General features: G+C 43.4%; 1 protein-coding gene across 8 annotated transcripts in view; it reads left to right on the top strand.

The window, feature by feature from the left end:
* Nucleotides 1-23886, top strand: part of MORC2 (MORC family CW-type zinc finger 2) — a 49649-nt gene that overhangs the window by 5720 nt on the left and 20043 nt on the right. For 2 of the 8 annotated variants that reach the window (XM_074886781.1, XM_074886785.1), the window contains exons 2-10: nucleotides 515-568; nucleotides 2051-2085; nucleotides 3067-3135; nucleotides 9822-9912; nucleotides 11480-11588; nucleotides 12870-13029; nucleotides 13111-13222; nucleotides 14925-15050; nucleotides 20379-20458. In XM_074886781.1, coding sequence (XP_074742882.1) covers nucleotides 515-568; nucleotides 2051-2085; nucleotides 3067-3135; nucleotides 9822-9912; nucleotides 11480-11588; nucleotides 12870-13029; nucleotides 13111-13222; nucleotides 14925-15050; nucleotides 20379-20458 — 836 coding nt within the window. Of the gene's footprint in view, nucleotides 1-514; nucleotides 569-2050; nucleotides 2086-3066; nucleotides 3136-3708; nucleotides 3788-9821; nucleotides 9917-10335; nucleotides 10407-11479; nucleotides 11589-12869; nucleotides 13030-13110; nucleotides 13223-14924; nucleotides 15051-20378; nucleotides 20459-23886 lie in introns of those variants that run through there. The other 6 variants (XM_074886784.1, XM_074886783.1, XM_074886782.1 and 3 more) reach the window with 6 other exon arrangements.

The raw sequence follows: 23886 nt of genomic DNA, 5'->3' as shown, positions 1-23886 counted from the left end.
GGTGGCCTTTCTCTGGATTAGGAGCAGTTGCAGCTATTGGAAGTCTCGCAGGATCTGGAAGCTTCTTCCTGCCAGAAATGACTTCTACAAAGTGAATATGTGCTTGGGGAAGATGGACCTTATGTGTCATCCTCATCTGTCCGTGTTTTACTTATAGGCAGTGTTTAGTTGCTATGAACAGGCCTGTCAGTGTGGTGAATAATTAAGGATTTATATGAATTGTTGGCTGGTTCATCAGGTCAACAATTTTCTCTGTTGCGTCTGTGAGCTACGTGATGTTTTTTAGACCATAGTGGGCAGCAGTTTGTTGTATCAGACTCCATGGGGCAGCCTGTCTGCTGCGTGTCTGCCTCTGGTAGACAGTAAAATGCTCATTTCTAGTCTGCTGTCAGTGGCAGATGCTAGTATTGTAGACATACAATTGGTCTTGTTTAAAATGTGGTTGAGATTCTTGTTTATTTAAAGGTTTCTTTTTAAGTGTCAGTGTAACCCTGCTGATTCTGTTTTGTTGCAGAACTACCCATGAATTTTTGTTTGGTGCCCTTGCAGAACTTGTAGATAATGCCAGGTATGTACCTGAGACTGCCAAATTCCCAAGGTAAATTTGGTTAAGATTTAATTAGCCAGTCTATTTGTTGACCTTGAGCAATTTTCACTTCTAATACGCTTTATGAAAAATACAAACCAGAAGATTTTGCTGTAGTTTAGTATAAATGTTTCCCTTGGTCCTCTTATACCGCCACATCTACCCCATTAAAAAAAAAAAAAAGGTATTATTCCTGAAAAGGTAAGTTTGAATGGTAGAACAACTCAGATTGGAAGGGGAACTGTGAGAAGGCACAAGATCGATGTAAGGAAAAAGTAAGTTTGCCTTTTTGTTTAAATTACTGGAGCTGGGACTCTTAAGACACTTAGCTAATTTTGACTTAGTACCAAGCATAGCAGTTGGATGGAAATGAAATCAGGAGCAGGATGCTGAAAAATAGAGCAGGAACAGTTAGAGAGACTTGAGAGGAGACTTGGTATTTGGAAGTCTCGGGTTTTAGGTCACATTTCTCATGTTTGCATTAGGGAATCCAGGCTATAGCTGCGTCCTAAGCCTTGAGCTTCACAAAATATTCTGATGAGGCATTATGGAAATATTCTGGGATTATTTTCTATCAAATGTGAATTGTCACACTCTGCAGTTCATAATGCAAAGACCTGAAACTGGAAGTTTTCTGTGTAGGAAAGATTCTGTGTAAGGCATCAGCTGTGTGTGAGTGCGCACTGTTGTTTTCACTTTTGATATAACATAGTTAAATGTAGCGTCTTTGAGATGAATAGGTGGTTTTCTCTTCAACCTCTTGGTTCTTCCTCTGGCAAAAGTGAGGTTGGCCTTCTGGGAAGGAGGTAGCTGTACTTGGCTGGAGATACAAAGTGACTTGACATCTGGGAAGTGAGGTTTTGTTACAGCACTACAACTGCACTCTTCTGATCAGCTAACCAAGGGTATGTGATGGTCTACAAGAAAAAAAAAAATGGTTTCGAGAAGAGGGCGGTAGTGCTGTATATGATGCTTTTTCAAATACAGAGGATGATGCACAGTGTATGAAGGGCTTTATGTAAATGATCTTGAAATGACAGTTTCCTATGACAGCCTTGAATGTATCTGGATGGAGTTCTATGTGGACTTCCTAAACTTTTCATAGGCAGCTTGACAGAAAAAATGTAGGTATTGTTTGTTTCCTACAGGAGGGAGCTCAGAAGTGTGTGCTTATTTGAATCCCCACCCCATCCCCCCCGCCCCTTTTAGTATGACTTTTGTTAAAGAGACAGTGACACTATAACTAGGTTTAGTTATGTGGCAGCAACATCCTGTGCTGGAGTTTGGGTTCAAGTAGGCAAAAAGTAGAACAATGTACCTTTTAACTTGCTTGTTAGTGCTGAATCTGGGGCCTTTGTGGGCTTTGATCTGTGCAGCCAATTCGTTTTGGAAATTACTGTGTTTGCCTGGATTTTAGCTTCATTTCTATTTGAGATTGAATATTGTGTTTTTATTGCTTTGTAGAGATGCAGACGCCACAAGAATAGACATTTATACTGGTAAGTCACTCCTGCTGCTTCCTTGCATGTCAGCAGTTAAGTCAGTGGTTAACTTGGATTTAGGCTGCAAATGCGTGTTGTACCTGGTAGAATAAGAGTCAGGGTGTTTACACCCAATACTGTGTTCAGTTTTGGGCCCCTCACTACAAAAAATCCATTGAGGCCTTGGAGTGCGTCCAAAGAAGAGCAATGAAGCTGGTGCAGGGTCTGGAGAGCAAGTCCTGTGAGGGGCAGCTGAGGGAACTGGGGGGGTTTAGTCTGGAGAAGAGGAGGCTGAGGGGAGACCTCATGGCCCTCTACAACTCCCTGAAAGGAGGGTGCAGAGAGGGGGGATGAGTCTCTTTTCACAAGTAACAAGTGATAGGACAAGAGGAAACTGCCTCAAGCTGTGCCAGGGGAGGTTTAGATTGGATATTAGTAAAAGTTTATTCACAGAAAGGGTTACCAAGCATTGGAACAGGCTGCCCAGGGAGGTGGTTGAGTCACCATCTACACATATCTAAAAGATGTGTAGGTGTGGTGCTTAGGGACATGGTTTAGTGGTGGACTTGGCAGTGGTAGGTTTATGGTTGGACTCAGTGATCTTAAGGGTCTTTTCCAACCTAAATAATTCCGTGATTCTACTGTTTGTCCTGTGCCCCAGTGCTGCTTGTCTTTCAAAAAGTTGTACCTTTACAAATAACTCGGGCAAGCACTTAGATCAGCCTTCAGCTGTCAGGTAAAGTGAGCAGCTGTTTATACTGGATGCATTAGAAACCTGCTTTTACAATATACTCTTGTAGCATATGTTTACATACAGTTTGAAGTGCAGAAGTTCTTAGTCATTCTGTAACAAAAATCTCGTGCTCTTTCTTACAGCTTAGCCATACTGGGGTTGTGAAAGTCCTGTTTGTTGTGTTACTTCTGTTGTGAACGCTGATTCCATTTTATGGAACTTTTAACTTTTGCTTGTAGGAGTAGTGAATAACTCTTCTCTTGTAGAGCGACGGGAAGACCTGCGAGGTGGATTCATGCTGTGTTTTTTGGATGATGGAACGGGAATGGATTCAAGTAAGTGACAGGAAGTTACACTTGCGTTTTCAAGCTGAGGTTTCATGTTATGGCTCAAGTTGAATTAACAGCTTGGTTCTGTTGAAAGGGGCATGTTGCATGCCTGGATATGTGTTCCTGCCCCTGCACTGGCTCTTTTGCACTGTATCATATATCAAACTATTCACCTTTTCAGTTGCAGAAAACTAATCTGCCCAAAAGAAAATTGTTTTGCTGCTTTATAGAGTTGAGTCAGCCTGGCCTGTGGTTTTCCAGCAACCAAAGTTGACCTTGGGGCTGGAGTGAGAATAGTGTAGCTAGCCAGAAAAAGGAACAAGCACAAGCTTTGATGAGCATAAGCCTTTTCCCTGTTAGAGGCTGCCAGGTGGTTAGTGTATCTCAGATTTAATATGAAACTGTGCCATGGCAGAAATTGAAAATCTTAGCTTTGAAAGCATTTTGCAGTAGTTTCATCATTGGTATTGTGATTGAGATCAATACTTGACAGTATAAGATCTTAGGAGTATGAGAAGAATGTAACAAATGTACTTCTGCATTGTTGTAAGAATTGATGTAAATCCATGTTGCATCTAGCAGGAGAAAAGCAGTCTTGCTTTGCTTTACATCAGTGAACAGCACTTTCAACCCACATCACTTTCTTTGTGTCTTGAAGGTGAGTAAATCCTCCTTGTGAGGAGCTCTCTACTTAGGAGACAAGTTGGGCTAAATTGGAAGCTTTTGGAGAAAGTGGGGGAGATGGGTAAATAAGCATTGACTAACATTTTTGTTCTGATTTCTCAGTACTTTAAGATCCTCTTGTGATATTTTTGTGGTTTAACTCCAGCCAGCAACTAAGGACCACACAGCCACTCGCTCCTCCAGTGGGATGGCGGAAAGAGTTGGAAGGGTAAAAGTGAGAGAAAACTCATGGGTTGAGATAAAGACAGTTTAATAGGGAAAGCAAAAGCTGCATCTGCAAGCAAAGCTAACTAAGGAATTCATTCCCTGCTTCCCATTGGCAGGCAGGTGTGCAGCCATCTCCAGGAAAGCAGGGCTTCATCACACCTGATGGTTACTTGGGAAGACAAACACCATCACTGCGAATGTTCCCCCTTCCTCCATCTTCCCCCCACTTTTATTGCTGAGCATGACATCCTGTGGTCTGGGATATCCCTTGGGTCGGTTGGGGTCAGCCATCCGGCTGTGTCCCCCCTCAACTTCTTGTGCCCCCGCAGCCTCCTCGCTGGTGGGGCGGTGTGAGGAGCAGAAGAGGCCTTGACGCTGCGTAAGCACCGCTGAGCAGTAACGAAAACATCCCTGTGTTATCAACACTGTTTTCAGCTCAAATCTAGAACATAGCCCCATCCGAGCTACTATGAAGAAATTTAACTCTATCCCAGCCAAACCAGTACAGATTTGAAGCATTTAGTTCTGTTTATTATAAAAATACATTAACATATTTCATACACAGATTTGTGACCTGCATAAAGGAATTTAGTTTGAACTCTAGACACCTTCTGTGTATTCTCTGGAATACAATTAAGGGTGCTGAACAGGTCTTCTGAGAGCACTTTTCTGTCACCAGTGGAATTGAAGGAAGCAATTAAGCCCCATCCATAAAACAAGTTCAGAGACTTAACTGTGGCCTTCTCACAAGCCTTTGAATCAGGGAGAAGAAATACAACCTTTTCTGCATGTCTTGAAAACTACACGTTTGTCTTGAGATTGAGCGTAGAAGGTGACAAATGTCTGTTCTAATGCCGCAGAGTCTAATAGCAGCTTTTACGCCGTTGTTGCTCCTGTATTGCTGATTTTGTGACAAAGTGGGATTTAAATATTGGCTAAGTATTAAGTTGCTTCTTCTGACTGATCTTTCTGCCAAATCTTGAAGGATTTTTATCCTGACTTTGGTAGTCTGAGATACTCTGTAAAGGAGATTGGCAGATTCTGTAGGTTGTAGTGGTATTTCACAGCACTGTGCATCATGCACAGCAAATACCATATAATTTATGTCTTTTGATTGTCTTGATCAAAGACACCATCAAAGTGTGTTTTGTTCTGTGTCTGAAAATTATTTTTTTCAAAAAAATTTCAACTAGGCTGTGAAGTTATCTTTGTCCCTTTCCAGGACATTGCTTTTCAGAATGTAAAATCGGTATGCAACTTTGTTTAGCGCTTTCAGAAAAGCCCTTCTTAATTTTCAGCAGTCTGAGACATATTGTTTTGATGCAGAGTCTAGCTCTAGCGATCACATCTTCATGGCTTCAATGCTGGATGGTCATAGTAAGCTTGATATGCATTTGACAGTCACTTGACCAAGGGCAGCGAGGTAGAAACTACATTTGCTGCACTGTTTGCCTGTCAACATGGACAAAAGTGGCTGGGGAGAGTCTGCTATTCTAAGTCCCAACATGGGCCTCTCTCTGTTTCTGTCCCTGGCTATAGGGGTCTGAGTTTTAATTTCTTATAATGCAGATCTACTAGATTCTTACCTGAAAGCTGATTTTAGGAGATGTCAGCAGAAAACCTTTTACTGAACTTTTTTTTCTCCCTTATTTTGAAAATAGCATCAACATCCATACAGACCTTCCTTCAACAGAAATCATAGAGCTTGGGAGTGTTTTATTTTTCCACATGATAATTTTAATTAAGGATTATTTTATTGTACATAAAGCTGATGCATTAAAAGTAACTACTTGCCATCGTGCTGCTGAAGCTCACACTACCATGAGACGATTTAGCACCCTGTCCCATCACGTCTTGAAAAGCTCCAGTAATGGGGCCTCCATCACATCGCTGGGGAAGTTGTTCCAGTGATTGATTGTTCTCACTCTAAAAAATTTCTTTCTTATATTGAGATGAAACCTTTCCCAGTGCAACTTGTACCTCTTGGCCATTGTCTTTTCCATGTGGCTTCTTATGAAGAGAGAGCCTTCATCCTCTTTGTAGCTGCCCTTGAAGTACTGGAATACTGTGATGAGATTACCCCAAATCCTTTCTTCTCAAGGAAGAAGAGACCTAGCTCCTTTCATCTTTTCTCATAGGGCAGGTTCTCCAGCCCTTTGATCATCTCTGTCCAGTCTGTGTGTGTTTCTTGAATTGAGGAGACGAGAACTGGACACAGTACTCCAGGTGCAGCCTGGCAAGCACTGAGCAGTGGGATGATAACATCTCTTGTCTCCATAGTAATGCCCCTGTGGATGCAGCCCAGGATCCTGTTTGCCTTTGTTGCTGCAGTGGTGCGGTGCTGACTCCTGTTCAGATGTCGTCCACCAGACCCCCAGGTCCCTTTCACCAAGGCTGCTCCCCAGCCACGCAGATCCCAGCCTGTGCTGGGCTCTTTGGTTATTTCATCCCAGGTGCAGGACCTTGCCCTTCTGTTGAACTTCATATGGTTCTTGCTTGCCCACTCTTCCAGGTCTCTCTCTAAGGTGGCTCTCCCTTCTGATGTGTCCAGCAAACCTGGTGAGGGTGCTTTTGATCTCATCATCCAGATCCCTTACGAGGATGTTGAACAGTGTGTGGGACAGCATTGATCCCTGGGGAACCCCACTTGGGACAGGTTGCCTGCTGGAGTAAAAACCATTGATGATCACCTGAGCACAGCCTGTGAGCCAGTTCCCTACCCATCTTACATAGCACCCATCCAGTCTGTGTCTTGCCAGTTTGTCCAGGAGAAGGCTGTGGGAAACAGTGTCGAGTGCTTTGCTGACGCCCAGCTAAACAACATCCAGTGCTCTCACCATGTGGACAGAAAGTGCTGCCTTGTTGTAGGTAACCAGGTCAGTCAGGTGTCACTTGCCTGTGAGAAATCTGTGCTGGCTTATCTGAATCACCTGTTTCCTTTGGCTTGTAATACTTTTTAAGAGGACTAGTTCCGCTGCTTTCCCAGGGATTGAAGTAAATATATCAGTTCTTGCTCTTTAAACTGTATTTTTGAAGTTTGGAAGCTCAAAAGAGCTTTTGTTTTACTGGATGCAGTTAATTAAGTACTAATGTCTTGGTTGCTTTATTAGATCTTGTATTTTTAAAACACTGTTAATCCAAGGCTCACAAGGGTGAGGAACGATGTTTAAATGTAACTGGGATTCTAGTGCTTCTTTTGAAGTGCGTGTATACGCTTTTATGTGTAGGCAGTGACATCTGGGAGACCACTCTCAGGGAAGTGGTCTACATATTTCTCAGAGGAAAATATCTCTCTAACCTTGTAGCACATTGACATTTCCTTTCAAGTTAACGGATTTTTGAAATAAATCACACTAACATATATTAAACTGGTTTGTCAATCACTAGCTGTGTTCAGCCATCTCGCTCAGGTGGCTGGGTGTCTTGTGTTTGTTACAGTGATGAAAGACCTCAGAGCTTCTCCCCTGTTGACTGTCCCAGGGAAAGCTTGACTGGAAGTAGTCTTGGTTTAGGCTGATTTCCCCCATGTAGTAAAGAGATACTTCGGCTCTGGAATATTTTTTGAGGATGCTGTTGAGTCCACTGCAAGTACTCTACCTAATGCGAACGTAAGAGGTGAATTTATGGAAAACGCAGGAAGGATGATTTTTTTTTTTTGTGCTCAGTAGGACCTTCTTTAGTGTATTCTTAACTGGAGAACTTGGAAATATGAGAGGACTGGCCTCAGAGGGTGAAGCCAGGTCTGCCTTCAGTGGCTGCCTTGTGACGCACAGTGGGGGAGCAGGCAGCTGCCTGCAGGGATGTGGCGGTGCGTTTGTTGTGTGTCAGCCAGAGCCTGTGCTGTAACAGCCTGTCTGTCGTTCAGGAGGGTGCTTTGTTGCTATCCTGGAGGACCAACACTCAGGGACTAAACAGCTCTGTCCTGCAGTTCTTCATCCCAGGAGTCTGATGTTTCTTATTAGGAAACTTTTTCTCTCTTCCCTTGATTCCTTTTCTTTGGCTCTGAAGATTAATCTGCCATCTTGAGCAAATTCCTTCAGATTGTTTTTTCTCTTGTCTGTTTGGCATAGATCACATCACCCTGCTTTTTGTTGCCAGGGAGTTTGTTTTTTTTAAACGCAGTAACTCTGAGACACAACAAAGTGAAAACAGTGTGACTGAAATAGCCTTAAGTGAAACTTGCTCCAGAGCCTTAACTCAAAAAAGCTGGAAACAAATTCATTTGTACCTTGATTCCTGAGAGGAGGTAAAGATTAAATCTCTTCCAAAGATAGCAAGCCTGGAGCACAGAGATGCTCTCTCACTCCCGAGTAGTCCCCTCTGCTTGTCATCATCTTTGTTCCTCTGCCCAGAAAGAAGAATCTTTATAGGGTGGCATTGGATGTCCAGCATTGAGTGATAAATCATATGATCACCTTTTCTGAGAGAGGAAATGCTTCGGACAATTACTCTTTACCCTTCTTAGGCTTCTCAAAGTTTTCTTAAAAACAGATGTTGATACCACTTTGTATAGCAAAAGGGTTCCAGTAGCCCCTTTTCTGACCAGGCTTTAAAACTAACACAGTAATAGTCATAGTAATAATATTACCATCATCACCAGTATCCTTGCCCAGATCTTAAATACAAGATAATCTAACGTTTTCTTTTTTTGGCTAGAAAATACTGCAGTAGGCTGAAGGAAAGGACTCTCATCCGGTCAAATGTTGGTTTTGAAATAGCTGTGGACCTCCATTATGAACATACTGAACTGAGGCAGTGAGGTGCTTGCACAGTTGTTCTCCTGTAGTTTTGCCTTGCAACTTGTGGTGTTAAGTCTGAATGTCATTTCAATGGAAAATGGCATTTTGACACCCATCTCGGTGATTTTGTGTTGGACCAATGGTATTAGTACTAAATGTCTCACCGTAAAAACTCGCTGTCAGTATTAGTGGACCTGGGTAAGTTCTCTGCATGCTTAAACCCAGCCTGTCCCATGGGCCCAGCTTCTGTGTAGCTAACTGATGGGGTGAGTGTTGTCCCGTGCTCCTTCACAGCTTGTGTACGCATTTGAGGGCTGTAATTGTTGTTAGCCTTCCTGTCAAGGCACTTTGTGTTCCTTGTCTCTGGAATTGCATTTAATTTCTCCCAGTAAATTCTATGGTCAAACGATTGCTGTCTCTTGGGGGAAGGGAGAGGAATTGTTCTGTCCTATGGATGATGTTAAAAGGCTTTGTCCCTTGAACAATAGAAAGGCTTGAACTAAAAATGACAGACCCTCTCAGCTGTAAAGCCATCATGTCCTTTCATTTTGTCCTGTGCTAATAAAATACTCTGTTAATTGCTGTGGTACTTGCTAGTAGTGCCTTTTCACACACAGCTGTCTGCTGTCAGTAGTCCAGCAATCTGCTGCAAAAGTTAGCTTTTGTATTACTAGTGCATTAATTAATCATAGTGTTCAGTTCAACACCATGAAGAAAAAGTAACGTTTATCCCAAATTCAAGACCTTTTTTATAGTACTGCCTTATGCTCTGGTGCCGGTGGTTTTGAGTCTGTGGTGTCAGCAGTGCAGCAGAGCTGCAGTGCTCCAGGGGATGTTTTGGTTTATGGTCACGTTGATATTTGTGGTGGACACAACACACAATCTTGTGGACATTTTTTGTAAAAAGAAATGTCTTCATGCAGTTCAGATGGGGCACTGGGCTAGTCTGAAACTTAAAATTATTTTTGTCAACATACAAAGCTTTTGATAATGTAAATGCCATTGAGCAATGTGTGTGAATATATTAAAATAACCTTTTTTGTTCCCTGTCTCTCGTTCCAGATGAAGCTGCCAGTGTTATTCAGTTTGGTAAATCAGCTAAGCGGTCACCTGAGTCAACTCAAATTGGGCAGTATGGGAACGGCTTGAAATCGTAGGTATAACAAAAGCCAGCCTCCTGAGATTATGGAGGTTAGAGTTGAGATAGTAAATGTATTTTTTGCTTGGAGGTGTATATCTTCTTCACTGGAAAAAAAAAAAGGCAGTTGAAATCTAAATAAAGATACCATAATTTGGTAGATGGGAGCTCTATGAACACTTGCTGTAGTTCTTCATTGGCAGAGAAGTCTGTCCAAAACTGGTGACAGTGTTTTGCCATTATGTTTGCATGATGCAGAGGTTACAGATGAGAGCTGAGGAAAAAAAAAAAGAAAGAGCAGGGAACAAAACCTTAATATGCATGTGGCAGACAGATAGGAAGATTGGAGCAAAATAGTGCTGCAGCCTCTCACTAGGAAAGTTGTCTGGTGCAAGGTGGATGGACTTAAACCTTTTCTTTTTTTCTTAAATCAAACAGATGCATTGAGAAGGAGAGGAATGATGGAAGGAATGAGAGGAGGAGTGGGATTAAGTGGCAGAGAAATAGAGGTGGGAAAGAGATCTTACTGGTTGGAGGGGATGTGCTAGGAAAGAGGAAGGTGTTTGCTGTGGTGAACTGATGTCTGTGAAAGTTAGAGGGCTTTTATGGCTTACTCCGGCTGTTCTGCTTTATGCTCTTCCATGTGGCTTAATTATCTATATGCATCCTACTGGGGAAATCTGGGACTCTTACAATCTGGGGGGACAGAAAAAAAGGGGATGTAAGGGCTCTTGAGATACTATCGATCCAGCTACAGTGCAGGACAAATCCCAGCTCTTGCCTGTGCACTTCCAGGACAGATCTCTGTCCTGTTCTTAACCTTGAGCAAGAGGCATAACGTATTACAGCTGCAAAATGCAGACTGAAGCCTAGACATGCGAAAGGTGGGCTTTGGAAACATGTTAAGCCAATCTAAAGAGAACTGAACTGACAGAAGACTAATCCTTTTTTTGAGGCAGTGTTAATTTTTCTCTGTTAAGGTCTTTTTGGATGAATTGGGTAGTAGGATAAAAGAGAAGATGTGGAAGGCACTATCGGGGATAGGAGAGTGGGGAGGAAGATGGGACTGTCTCTTTTGTGACAGCTAGCTACTAAATTGCATTAACTGAAGTGTCAGTGAGTCTCTTGAGTTAGACATTAGGAAATAAATTCTGTCTCCCAGAAGCTTGTCTGCTGCTGTTCATTCTGTCTGCAGTGAAATGAAGTGTCCATTTGCTTTCTCACTTACATTTCTGCTCATATATTTGAAGGTTGTTGTCACATCTCACCTTAGTCAACTTTTTTTTAGATTTAAACTTTCTACATTGTATGAGCCTGGAAAGCCATGCTTACTTCTGCACCTTTTAATTGTGACTGGTGTTAAATGTTTTGAAACCTTGTGAAAATGTGCAGATTGAGATGCCTTTTGAAAGGAATGAGATGTTTAGAGAGAAATGGTAGTTGCTCTTTAAGCCTTTCTTCTGCCTTACCTGGTGTTGGCATCTCATAATTGAAAATAATGGGGAGAAAACTCAGTAATGTGGTCTACTTCCTAGAAAGTGTTGTGCATCAGGTGTAAAAATAGCCTCAAATCTGTCTCCAGGGGTTCCATGCGGATTGGGAAGGATTTTGTCCTCTTCACGAAGAAGGAGAACACCATGACTTGCCTCCTCTTGTCACGGACGTTCCATGAGGAAGAAGGCATTGATGAGGTTTGCATGTACTTTGGTGTAATGAACTAATGTGGTGAATGCTGTCTCTTCTGAACTTCCCTGGCCCTCACAGGAGAAGAGTCTGTGTCAGTGTTGGCTGCCACTCTGGTTGGATCAGTGTATGGTTTTCTCTTGGTGGTACACTTGTAGGGTTTCTGCAGAGTCATCAAAGATTTTTCTTCCTTTTGGTTTTAATTCTGTTTGAGAGGTCTCTCTAAACTACAGCAAGTTTGAAGGGCTTGTTTCAGTCACTTAGTTGCTTATGCTGAGTTCAGGACATACCTAGACTTCTTGCATTTTCCCACAAAATTTGAGATGTATTTAAATTTATTGCTCGGTTTTGATTTTCTCTAGAGAATTAAAGGTGTGTTTGAAGTTGCTACCCGCAGGCCATAAACTGCAGCCATGTCTCTTTTAGATCTTTTTTTTTAAATAAAAAAAAAAAAATCAGTGTGGTTCTACCTATTGAAAACTTGTATATCTTAACAGACAATTCAGGCATTGTTGTTCTGTATCCAGACTCTTAACATGGAAGTATTTTTGTGCTCAAGCACAAGTATTTTCCAGGCAAGGCCGATAATGAAAGGTTTTAAATTTGCTCTGGGATAGTATCTAAGAAAGCATTTTCCACTGTGATAGTGAAGGGAGCTCTACAAAGAAGCTGTTGAGGGAGCAGTGCTTGCTAGTAGCCAGCTGATGGCTGAAGCAAGTTGGGAACAGTGATGTAGTTCCCACAGTGGCTCTGGAGCCACAAATTTTGGCTTGACCTCAATTCTAAAGTGAGAATGGGATTCACCATCCTTGATAGGCAGCTGTGGCCTATCTGTGTTTTTGTTTTAAATGACAGAAAACACCAGTAACCTTGATAGAATCCTATAAAAATAATAGAGAGAGATCAGGATAAATACAAGGGAAGGTCAGGAGAGAAGTTAAGCACAGAGGTTGGCATTTTTAAAGAAGCAAAGTTTGGGTGTTTTTTTAGTGTTATGAAAGTTGTTACAAGAGGAGTGGAAAAAAGATGAGTGTGTGAGTAGCCAGTACCATATAGATTACTTGGGAATGGTTCAGTCTAAGACTAGATGTTGTAGGAAGGCAACTCAGAGGTTGGCAAAGCTGTCCTTGAGCATTTGACAGATGTGCAAACCACTGAAAAGCTAGGAAGAGCCCTTGCAGTGACTTAGGGGGCTGTCGGAAGGGCTGAGTTGTTCGGCCATGGTCTGCGGGAAGGGGCTGGCTGGAGTGGGTGAGCCTGAGTCATTCTTAGTACGATGCGATTTGCAGGTCATCGTTCCCCTGCCCACCTGGAACACACGAAGCCAGGAGCCTGTGACTGACAACATGGAGAAGTTTGCTATTGAGACAGAGCTAATTTACAAGTATTCCCCCTTCAAATCAGAACAGGAAGTGATGGAGCAGTTTAATAAGATCTGTGGTGAGAAAGGTACGTATGGACAGTGCTGGTCACAGACAGGGTGTTTGGGGTTTGGCTGGGATTCACCTGATGAACTTGTTCCTTGCTCAGGCACCCTGGTGATCATCTTTAACCTCAAACTAATGGATAACGGAGAGCCAGAGCTGGATGTGACTTCTGACCCCCGAGACATTCAGATGGCGGAAACACCCCCAGAGGGAACGTAAGTGTGATGGATGTTACAGGCCCTTGGGCTCTGATCAAATTATGTGTAGGGTTTGGCTATATACTGTGTTCATGTGTTTTTTAAAGTCTTCTCTTTCTATGGTGAATTGGAAAATTGAAATGATTAGTTTCTTCTTTAGCAGTTTGGAGTTCACGGATGTAAATGGCCCGTGGGTGTTATGGTTGTGAGTTTGCCTGCATTGGCTTGTCTCAGCTTAGTCAAAGCAGCAAACTTGATGCCCTTCTTTAGGCACCTTAAAACAAAGGAGCCCTAAGCTATAGGTTTAATTTTCTGCACTCAAAGATGTTTTTGTCAGAATGACAGCTGGTTGTGAGTCTGTGCTGCTCTCAAACTGACGTTCAGTTTTGTGATTAAATGAACCCTAGAGAAATGCAAGGTGCTGTGCAGATAAGCCTCCACAAGTGAAAGGTATGGTTGGGTGCAGGTGGGGTGTATCACCACATCTTTCTGGGAGCAGGAGCAGCTCCTGGACTTCCCTGCAAAGGAGGAAGGATGCACTCAGAGGACCCTCTTCAGGGAGAGCTGAGTGCTGAGTAGCCTGAAAAGGAGAAACTGAGATGAACTGAGCCGAATGCTTGGTTAAATCCCAAACCTTCGTGGGCACACCTAGCAAGCTTTACTTTTATGAGATTACCTGCTTCCCTCGAGTGCTTGAATTTCCCATCGAAACACTGTAAACCTAGCAATTTCTGTATGTATTAGCTTGATGTTATTGAGTACACAGATACAGCAAACTCCTTGGGGACCTCCAGGGGTCCAGTATGCTTCTCAGTTTCTTTAATGCCTGCTGGTGAGCTTTTGGGATTACCACTGATCACTGGAAGGAGCTTCTTCCTCCTGACCTTGTGATACCTTTTCTGTGTGTAATCAGTGCAGTTTCTGTCGGAGCATGCTCCTGACTAACCAAATGGTAAGAGAATTCGCTAGCAAGTGGGGCACACACCTAGTGTTAAATGGTCCAGTTTATAGGTCTGACCTTTATTATCCAGCTGTATCCAAAACATCCTTTTCAAGCTATAGTAATATGTGCATCAGTGTTTTGTAACAGCATTTAAAATGTACAGCTCAACAGAAAATCTCTGTAGAAGACAGGGAGAAAAAATTTAAAAGAAAAGCCTCACTTAATGTAGCTGCATTGTAATTAAAATGGAAAGGCCTTTTACCTAGCTTTCTTGCTGAAGAAAGCATGTTTTGTCATGTTTTGAAGTAGATGGCTATGAGCTGAAATAACAGTCACAGTTGCATGAGATGTGAGTCCTGGCATAGGTGCTTAAAATACATCAGGGGTAGCGCAGAGCAGTGTGGGGAGGTGCTTCTGTTGGTCCCTTGGCTCCTAGGTAGCAGTTTATTGGGAAATGAGAATCTTAAGTTTTGTCCATGGAGAAACTTGTTCATTGGGTTTGGATAGAGGAGGAGGCTCTGTGACAGTAGTATGTAGTTGCTCTTAATTGGAGGGGAATGAGGGGGGAAAAAACTGTGAAGAAAAGAGGAAGCAGAATCCAGACTGAAAGAGACTCCAAGATGAGCACTGACTAAAGAGACACTTGATTACTCAGGGGGTGAATCGATGGAGTCCTCTTTGGGCTACGTGGACCAGAGTGGGAGAATGTCTGCCTGTAGTCCTACAAGGAAATGCTGAACAAACTGCTCCGTCTCTGTAAGCATCCCTCTCTTGCAGAAAGCCCGAGCGCCGCTCCTTCCGTGCCTATGCTGCTGTGCTTTATATTGATCCCAGAATGAGGATCTTCATAAATGGACACAAAGTCCAAACCAAACGACTTTCATGCTGCCTGTACAAGCCAAGGTGAGTGTTGGACACACAATCTGCAGATGTGTGGGACCTTTTGGAGTTGCCTTACAGAAAACGTTCAGCATTTTGCTCTCCAGGTGCATCCAGTGTAATTCCATGTTAAAGCCACAGAAACAGATTGTGAGAGAATGGGATGTGGTATTCACATCATGGAAAAAGAGCTAGGTAGTGGAGAATCTAATGCCTTTGAAAATTGCATGAGCAATATGTGCAGTTTGGCTCCCTTTCAGAGCAAACAGAGATGAAGATGCTGGCTGTTCAAAATGCCATATCCATACAAAACTGTTGGGTAACTGCTTTTTTTTAAAGTAGGACAAGGAAATACATATGGTAGGTGTTGGAATTATTACTGAAAAGAAACTAGACGGAGCACTTTGAAACAGTTGCATTGAAAATTAACTTATATGTAGCTGATCTAGGTTTGAATAGAGATTGGGAAATACTTTTCCCTATCTTGCTTTTTAATTCCCTTAAACAAAAATTTGAAAGTGAGCTGAGCCGAGTGCCAGTTGGCTTGACAGGAACTGGAAAACATTATAAGGATGGAAGTGGAAAGGAAAACATCTATTTAAGTCTGCTTGAGGCAATAGTGTTCTTCAGTCCCTGGGATCACACAGGCTGTGTTCTAAATACCTTAACATGTCTTAATAAAATAGTAGTAATTTTATAGAGTATTTGCAGATTGGTTTAATACAGCATTTCGGATTGCAGTAGTGTTTCATTAGTATGGGTCCCCTATCAACCTGTTGGGTACTTTCACTAACTGCAATCTGATGGCATGCCCTTGACTGCTGCCCTAAGAGCCTGGCCAGTTTTCAACTTACAAGCTTGACACACAGACCACGCTGTACTTCCTCAGCTTCTTAAATGAAAATGTGTGAAATGGTATCAGAAACTTGACTGAAGTCAAGGGAGATTACATCCAGTGTTCTCCCCATGTTGACCAAGCCAGTCATTTCATTGCAGAAGGCAGTTGGTAGGTGCAGCTTGACTTGCCACTGTAAATCCTGATTTTCTGGGTAGAGAATCTCTGAATTTCTGACTGCATTTTACCTACCTGTGAGTGCCTTGTGCTGCAGTCCAACAAAAGTACTATGGAGAGAAAGCAGAGGAGGAGGGTGCAGGTTTTCTCATCAGAGAACAGCTTCTTGTGAGACTCAAAGACAGGATGTCATCACTATGGGGTGGTGCTAGCATTTTCATGATAATGTAACACAGACCAGGTCACCCCAGATGTTCATCTGCCTCAGTATCTTCTTTTTCAAGTGGTCAATAGTCAGTGTCTGGGGAGGAACACGAGAATTTTGTTCTATACCTTAAGACTGTTTCTGTTGAAAAGAGACTGTGTTTTTAGGCAATTTAGGCAGCAGCTCTTCTGGGTCCCTATCACCAATTCTGTATCTGCTTTTCATTGTTTTTGAGGAATAGTTGCAGCTGTAGAAGGGGAAATTCAAGTTGTGACTGCTCAGCAATGGTAATTTGTGACCTAGGAATGATCTGGCATGGAGGGCAAGAAGGCTGAATCACAGAACGGGTTGCGCTGGCTGATGAGATGAGAAATGATGCAGTATTGTCTCCTAACAGTGGTGTAATGCCAGGTGTTATGGGGCCAGTTGTGGTAAATGGAGCTGGTGCTGGGCTAAGGTGCCCCATGCTGATGCTCACAGGATCAGTGCTGGTGCATGTGTATCTAACAAATCTGCTTGTGCTGCATTTTTGCAGGCTCCTTGTAGATCTGCTTATGGTGGTAGGCCAGTAAAAATTCACCAACACTGTAAAAGACACATTTAAAATCCCCACTCCGGCAGCAGAGTAGTAAAGACTGTGCAAACAAGGCCTTCCTGTAGAGCACAGTGTAGATCTTCTTGGACTTGGGGCAATTATTGTAGCCTTACCAGGTCTTTCTGAAGAGTGTCCAGACTGCTTCCTTCTAGTCTCAAACTCCTGATGCCAGATTTGGACTCCAGAACCTACGTGGCCATCGGGACGAGCCATTGAAGCCTTCACCGTGGGTCCTGAGAGCCCTTGGGGTAGGTGCCAACACTGTGCCCTAGACAGGTTGTAGAAACTCAATGTTTTACCTTCAGACACCTGAGCAGAGCTTAGTCTGCTCTGGGTGGCTATTTCCTGAAGGAAAACCAGTAAATCAGCCCTTTCTGAGGGTGCAGTTACTCTGCTTTTACAGCTATAGGTGACTTTTTTTTTCTTTTTTCTCCCTGAACCTGCTGAAGAAGGTTGCCTATGCACTGGGTTTTCCGTTTGGACCAGAGCTCACGTGTTCCCATTTAACTACTGGGCTTTGAGTGCTCTGCAGGGTAACACTACTCCCCTGCACTTGTACAGGGACTCCAGTTTGTATAGGGGCATACGAGGGAAGTGTACCACCATTAAGGTGTTCCTTTAGAGGGCAGTTGATGCATCAGCAATGCTCAGCTCTTTAGCATAGCTGTTTTTTGCAGAGCCTCAATAGTTTCGGCCAGGTAACTGTTCAACTTTCCTGGTCTGGCAAAAGGGTGGGTAACAGGCAGTAAGGGTTCTCCTGTCATACAGCCTAAGTAGGTGGTGCACTGTGTGTGGTACGTACTTAAGGGTTCTCTGCTAGTCTTTGGGGAAGTGTCATGATACCTGAGCCTAAACAGGTATTAATTTTATTCATATCCTCCTGATAAAGGCAAGTGAATTACTGTGAGGGAATGCCATTCCTCTGTCAGTATGGAGACACCTCTGTCCATCCATACTGCTGGTTTTGTAAGAAAGTCTGGTATAAACCAGCCTGGCATGCAAAGGGCAGGTCACTACCTGATGGTGAGCTGACAAATGACTCCTGATGGCTGTCTTTTTACATACTTCTTGGTGAACTTTGGGTCAGGTGTCTTTCTGTTTGACATGATGCTTTCATGCCTTTTGTTGGGTATTGGTAGGTACAGCTGTTGGCTGGTCTCTCTGCTGCCCAGCCTGCTTCCAAGCTCTGCTGGGGAGGATTGCCTTCAGGAGGTGGTGGCTGCCTTCCTGCAGTAGGGCTGTAAGTCGGATTGCCTTCATCTCTGAAGGAAAAGCTTGTACAGTAGCTTGTCTGCAGGTTCATATGTTGGTGTTAGAGAACAAAGAATGTAATGTCATGGGCTGTCATGGGCTTTAGGATATTTATGTGCCTTTACTAAAAACAGAGGTTTTGCAGCTGTTGCACTGTTCCTTGTCAGGAATAACAGCTTGACTCCTGAGCATGGCACGCATGTTCTTTTGTCATCAGCCTTTCTGGAAGCTGTAGTTCTGTGGGTAGAGGCTTCTCCATACCTTTCTGGAGCCTGTAACATCCCAGTGGCAGGGGCAGGTTTTGTGCAGATCCTTCACCAGTGTTTGCAGGCGTGATACCTCAGTACCAGCCTCCCTGGGAATGGCTTGTGGCTCCTGCAGGATTGCTTCCGTCTGTTCCCTCCCTCAGTAACAACAGTTACTTCAGCTTGTTTAGCAGCGTGGGCTGTGCAGATAGAAGTGCCCAGGCCAAGTGCAAGGGTGTTCCTTCATGAGGGCCCTCCAAGGCAGTCATAATGAACATCTTGAAGATGGGAGGGTATGTTTTACTATTGTGTCCTTCAGACTTCTTGTCTGTCTGACCTGTTTCTGTACATCTTTATTAGGATACACTGCTCCAGACCACTTGAACAGAGGCTTTCCTGGCTCTGACTGAAGTAATTTGGTGTTGGAAAAGAAAGTGAAACAGGAAGGTGGGCACAGTGATCACTCACAGTGCCTATACCCTGCCATTGCTCATCCTGCACCCTGTTGCAAACGGGTGCTCTCTGTAAGGTCCGCTTCAGGTACTGCCCTACCTTATGAGCTGGGTGTGTTAATTCAGCTTCACCCTGCTTTTTTGTTCTTCTCCCCCCCTGCTCTCCCCAGAAAGTCAGGTGGGATGTGGATGAGGTAATCTAATTATGCCAGCATATTGAAAGCAGTTTTCAGAATGTGTTCTCTCTCTCTCAGCCCCAGGTGACTTTAATCACCCTTAAGTAGATTTGAGGAGCATCAGAAACCTGACTGCATCTCCTAACATGGCTATTGGGTGATTTCTGGAAGAGTTAGCACCTGCCTGCTTTTTCCCCAGTGAGGAGATCCTTATGAATAGCAGAAAATTGCTTTAATAAATGCAGAAATGTATTTAAGTGGACTGTGCTTGTGGTGTGAATTTTCTGGATTTGGGAACAAGGTATTTCTGTTGGTGTGGCTATTTCTGACATCAGTATCGACATCCCTGCGTGCTCACCCACAGAAACATATCTAAGTGAAATTTTTCATCTGTGCAAGGTGATTTCTCATGGATCCTGATAGATTATCTGCCATTTGGGGGGGGATCTTGTGTCTCATTGGGATCTAAGTGTGGTTCCTCCTACATTAATGAGTTGATCAATCAAGCCTTATGTCCTTCTGTGTTTCTGCCTCTCTGTAAAAACAGTGTTTCTATTGGCTTTTGCATTGGCTAAATGCTGGAGAGGTTTATTTTTTCATAGAAAGTTATTTGGGATGGGATTTTTCCTCTCAGTACATCCAAAACCTTGTGTCTTAAGGCAGTTTGAGTTCCTGCAGGCTCTAATCAACCTTCTTGGTGTCATCTCTTCCCCAATTATGTGCCTCTGCACAGAGGTGACACTCACGAGCCTCTGCCTCTTATACATGCCTGACTCTTTCGCTCTGCAGTAGTTGGTCAGATTGTGATCTGCATTTGGCATGTTATGATATAGGGAAGGTGAAGCAAGCCGTTGCAACTCAAGCACAATTTACAAGGTTGTGAGTCAGATTTGTGACATACAGAAATGTCCTGAAACTTCAGAGTTGAAACTTGAAGCTCCATTCAGAGAGTTGCTCTGCCACTTAGAGGCTTTGAGCTAGCCCTGCATAGAGATGGGCTCTGTCAGACTGTACCTGTGGACAGCTGTTTGCAGGAGAAAGGAAGGGTTATTTATCTGTAATGGGAGTTTTTTGAGAAGCTTTCCATATATTTTCACTCCTCCTTTCTGCTTCTGAAGAAGTTACTCCTCTAAACCTTGCGATTTCCTCCAGGAATATGGATATATATCTCCCCCACTGGCTAATGCAGAAGGGGATATTGTGGTTGCAGCTACTACTAAAGCATCTCTTTAAAAGTTTTTGCCTAGCTGCATCCAAAACTGCCCTGTTCCTGACATGTAAGCCTCCTTTTCCATTTATTGAATCTACTGAGAATAGTAAAGTAGTATGTGGAGACCTTATTCTCTCATACAATGCTGAAATCTTGGTTTGACCTTACTGCTGAGTTTGCTCATTAATAAGTTTTGATCATCACAGGATGTACAAATATACTTCAAACCGTTTCAAGACCCGTGCAGAGCAAGAGGTGAAGAAAGCAGAGCACATGGCAAGGATAGGTGAGTCTCTGAGGTATGCATGCATCATGATTTTGCTGTAGCGAAGGAAAGGACTGAAAGAGGCTGCCTTGCTGGATATGACCTGAAATTGCTTGCTTCTGTGATCATTATGGTTGCTCAGGAAATTAGTTATAACACCGACTGCAGATGACCCAGACCTACTTCCATGCAATAGAAGGAACATACATTGTTCCCTAAGACCAGTTCTTCCTCTGGGGAATACAGGTACAGAATAACCCTTGAAGTCACAGCTGTCTGCCCTTGCTCCATCTGAAGTCTGGCTGCGCTGCTGCCTGTTACCCCACAGTTCTGCTCTCACTATCTGCATATCATTAGCTTTTGGTTCTATTCTCCTTCTCCTTCCCTGTTGAGGCAATTGTTCAAAAAACAGATTTTTATTCTGTCACTTGATGTAAAGTGATTGGTATGGGTGTGCACAGGAGTCCTGGTTTGTTTCTTGGGGTTTTTTTCCCCCTTCAAGATATACCTTTGGTCCATCTAGTCTTTCCTTGCTATTATATCCTGTAGTCCTTAAGAGAAACCCGATTTGACGTTACTGGATATTCAACATATAAGAATTGCATAAGCATATAAATATAGCATATAATTTCATTAAATTTGCACAAACTTAACATACAGAACAGTCTCCCTAACCCCTGATGGGGAAATGCCGTAGTGAGGGAGGAGTCTTGGAAGTTGTAAGACATTGACCTATATCTTCTGGTATGTTTCATAAATCAACTTCATAAATCAGAGGCCTGTGTCCTTTTTCCCTGTGTAAGAGCTGCTCTGGGCACGTGTGTGTGTGTATTCAGGTCAGTATGCAAGTGATGATGCCACATTCAGCCTGTGCAGTCATTAAGGGCAGCATGACTTTTGACCCTGCCCAAAGCAAAGCAGCAAAGTGAAGTTGTGTAAATTGCTATGTTCCCTATTCCTTCTTTATAAAGTACAACCTAACACGATAGACTTGAAACTATGACGTTTAAGCAGATTTTATCCTGCGCCTCAATCCTCATAGATGAATTTATTTTTTAGATTGAATCTTCTAGCCAAAGCAGGTGTTCAGCACAAGCTTGCATTACCTTTCAGGAAGGTGATTTAGAGAGGCTTCTTTCTTGCTGCAGTCCATGAGGCTTTCATGATGTTTAAAAGGTGAGCTTTAGTGTCTTGACACTCAAAAATAATGGCATTCGTGTCCCAGTGCTAAGAACAGGTACTATTGGCACAGAAACGTAAACTGACTTTCATCACCAAAGCTAACTCAGAGCCTCTGGTGGTGAAGTGGGTGCTGAGCAAAGGGCTTTGAACATGGTGGTGAAAACTCACTGCAGACCTCAGACTGTTTTCAGCAAGATTTGACCACGTGAAGCCTCCAGGACTAAAACATTCTTGTTACATTAACCTCAGCTTCAATGGCACAGATCTCATTTATTTGCTTCTAGGAAAATGGATTTAATCTGTAAGAAAGAGAACAAGTTCTCTTGTTCTGCTGTTGTTAGAAAAGATTAACTTCTCATCATCTCTAGCATACGCTTTCTCTTGAGGATGCACACCACTCTTACGAGGGATCTTCACCAGGGAATGATTTGCAGTTTTCTCTTTCAGAACTAGGGTTGCGTTGTGTGAAACAGTGGGCCTCAGCTGAGCTAGTTGCAGTTCCATTATGCCATGGCTGCTTGCCGGGGATGTGTTGAAATCCATCATACTGTAGAGCTCTTCTGTGGGATCAATGGGTCTCTGCAAGTAGCTTATGAGCTTGTTGAACCAAAACTTATGATAACTGAAAAATAGCTGCAGAGGAAGAAGGAAAAAAAAGACATATAGGCAGCACTATCGGTGTCATGGCTTTGGCATGTCCAAAAAGCCACAGCTCAAGAGTGAAGATATACATATATTTAAGATGAGGAAAAGCCAGTCTTCATTCCCTGGGAACTGACTTCCTGGCTCATGCAATAAGCTGTAGCATCCAGATCCCTCAGTGAGCAGATGTACCTGGGAAAAAGGTACCACTCCTGGACAAGGTAGCAGTGAAAGCCCATCAGCTGCTTTCTGTGTATTTCTGAACCAAGACTGAATGCTGCATTGGGGCATCTCAGTGTTGTCATGGTCTGGTTTCGAGAAATCCTCTTAGAAAGTTTGAAAAGCAAACAGACAGAAAGGCGAGGAATTATGTGGGTGTCCCATACTGAAAGTCATTAGCAGCTGTGTTCTGCGCTGGGTATTAGTCTGGAGTATTTTTGTGTGTCCAGTGACTTGCTTGGCAGTACATGGGTATGCTGTGCCTTTTGTCTCCTGGGAGGACGTGAATGTGGATTCTAGCTGCCGTATGCTCATCGTCCTGCTTAGGGTGTGCATTTTTGCCCATTAGGGCCTCAACCCTCAGACTTGTGTCCGAGTCATTCCCTGTCAGCCCTGCCATCTCAATTGTCATTGCGTTAATGAATCACGTTTGACCTGTGCCCTTATGGGTTACCACTGTGGTGTTCCCTTTAGACACAGTTGCATTTAGCCCACCAGCTCCTACCATACAAGCTTTGACTTAAATGGACCAAGTGTTTTAAGCAGTCTCTAGACTCCTGTGTTTTCATGTTTAGCCAAGCTGTCTCTGATGAAGTCTGTTACACAGTGCAGTTCTGCCCTGACTTGCTTGGAAAGCTGTGGTGAACCTCAGAGCGTGCTTCTGTGGGAATTAGTGGAGTCGAACTCAAATGTAACACTACATAGAAAGGAAAGGTGATTTTTATTGTAATGGTCTAAGTTGCCTGTGTTCATTTGCTTTCCCATACCTGCACACACCAAAACCGTGCGTTTCTTCAAGTAGTGCTGAGCAGGGCCTGGAGGACAGTGGATACAGGTTATCAAACACTGGCTACAGCATCTGGATTCCTTCTGGCTGGGAACTGAGTGCTGCCTTTTGGAGAAGTGCTTGGTAATCTCTAGGAGCCAGTTGCTATCCTGTCATCTTGTTTACCTCATGCTCCATAAATCTCGCGCAAGGTCGCTCCTCCACTGTTGTGTTTCCTTGTTTTGGGTGTCTCGCAGCCACAGTGGGCTGTAGTAAGCTCATTCCTTACCCACCGAGTAGTCTATCCATCAAATCCATGTGTCTCCAATTTAGAGACAAGGATGTCATGCAGGACAGTGTCAAATGCTTCGCACAAGTCCAGGGGGATGGCATCAGTTGCTCTTCCCTTGTCCACCAACTCTGTAACCCCGTTGTAGAAGGCCACTGAGTTTTAGGCGTGAGTTGCCCTTAGTGAAGCCGTGTTGGCTGTCACCAGTCACCTCCTTACTTTTCATGTGCCCTAGCATAGTTTCCAGGAGGATTCATGCCATGATCTTGCCAGGCACAGAGGTGAGACTGACTGGCCTGTAGTTCCCTGGGTCTTCCTTTTTTCCCTTTTCAAAAATGGGGCATATGTTTC

The sequence above is a fragment of the Strix uralensis genome, chromosome 17 (genome assembly GCF_047716275.1).
Source record: "Strix uralensis isolate ZFMK-TIS-50842 chromosome 17, bStrUra1, whole genome shotgun sequence".
NCBI lineage: Eukaryota > Metazoa > Chordata > Aves > Strigiformes > Strigidae > Strix > Strix uralensis.
Note: the sequence above shows the minus strand (reverse complement) of the source record. Positions and strands in the feature narration are given on the sequence as shown.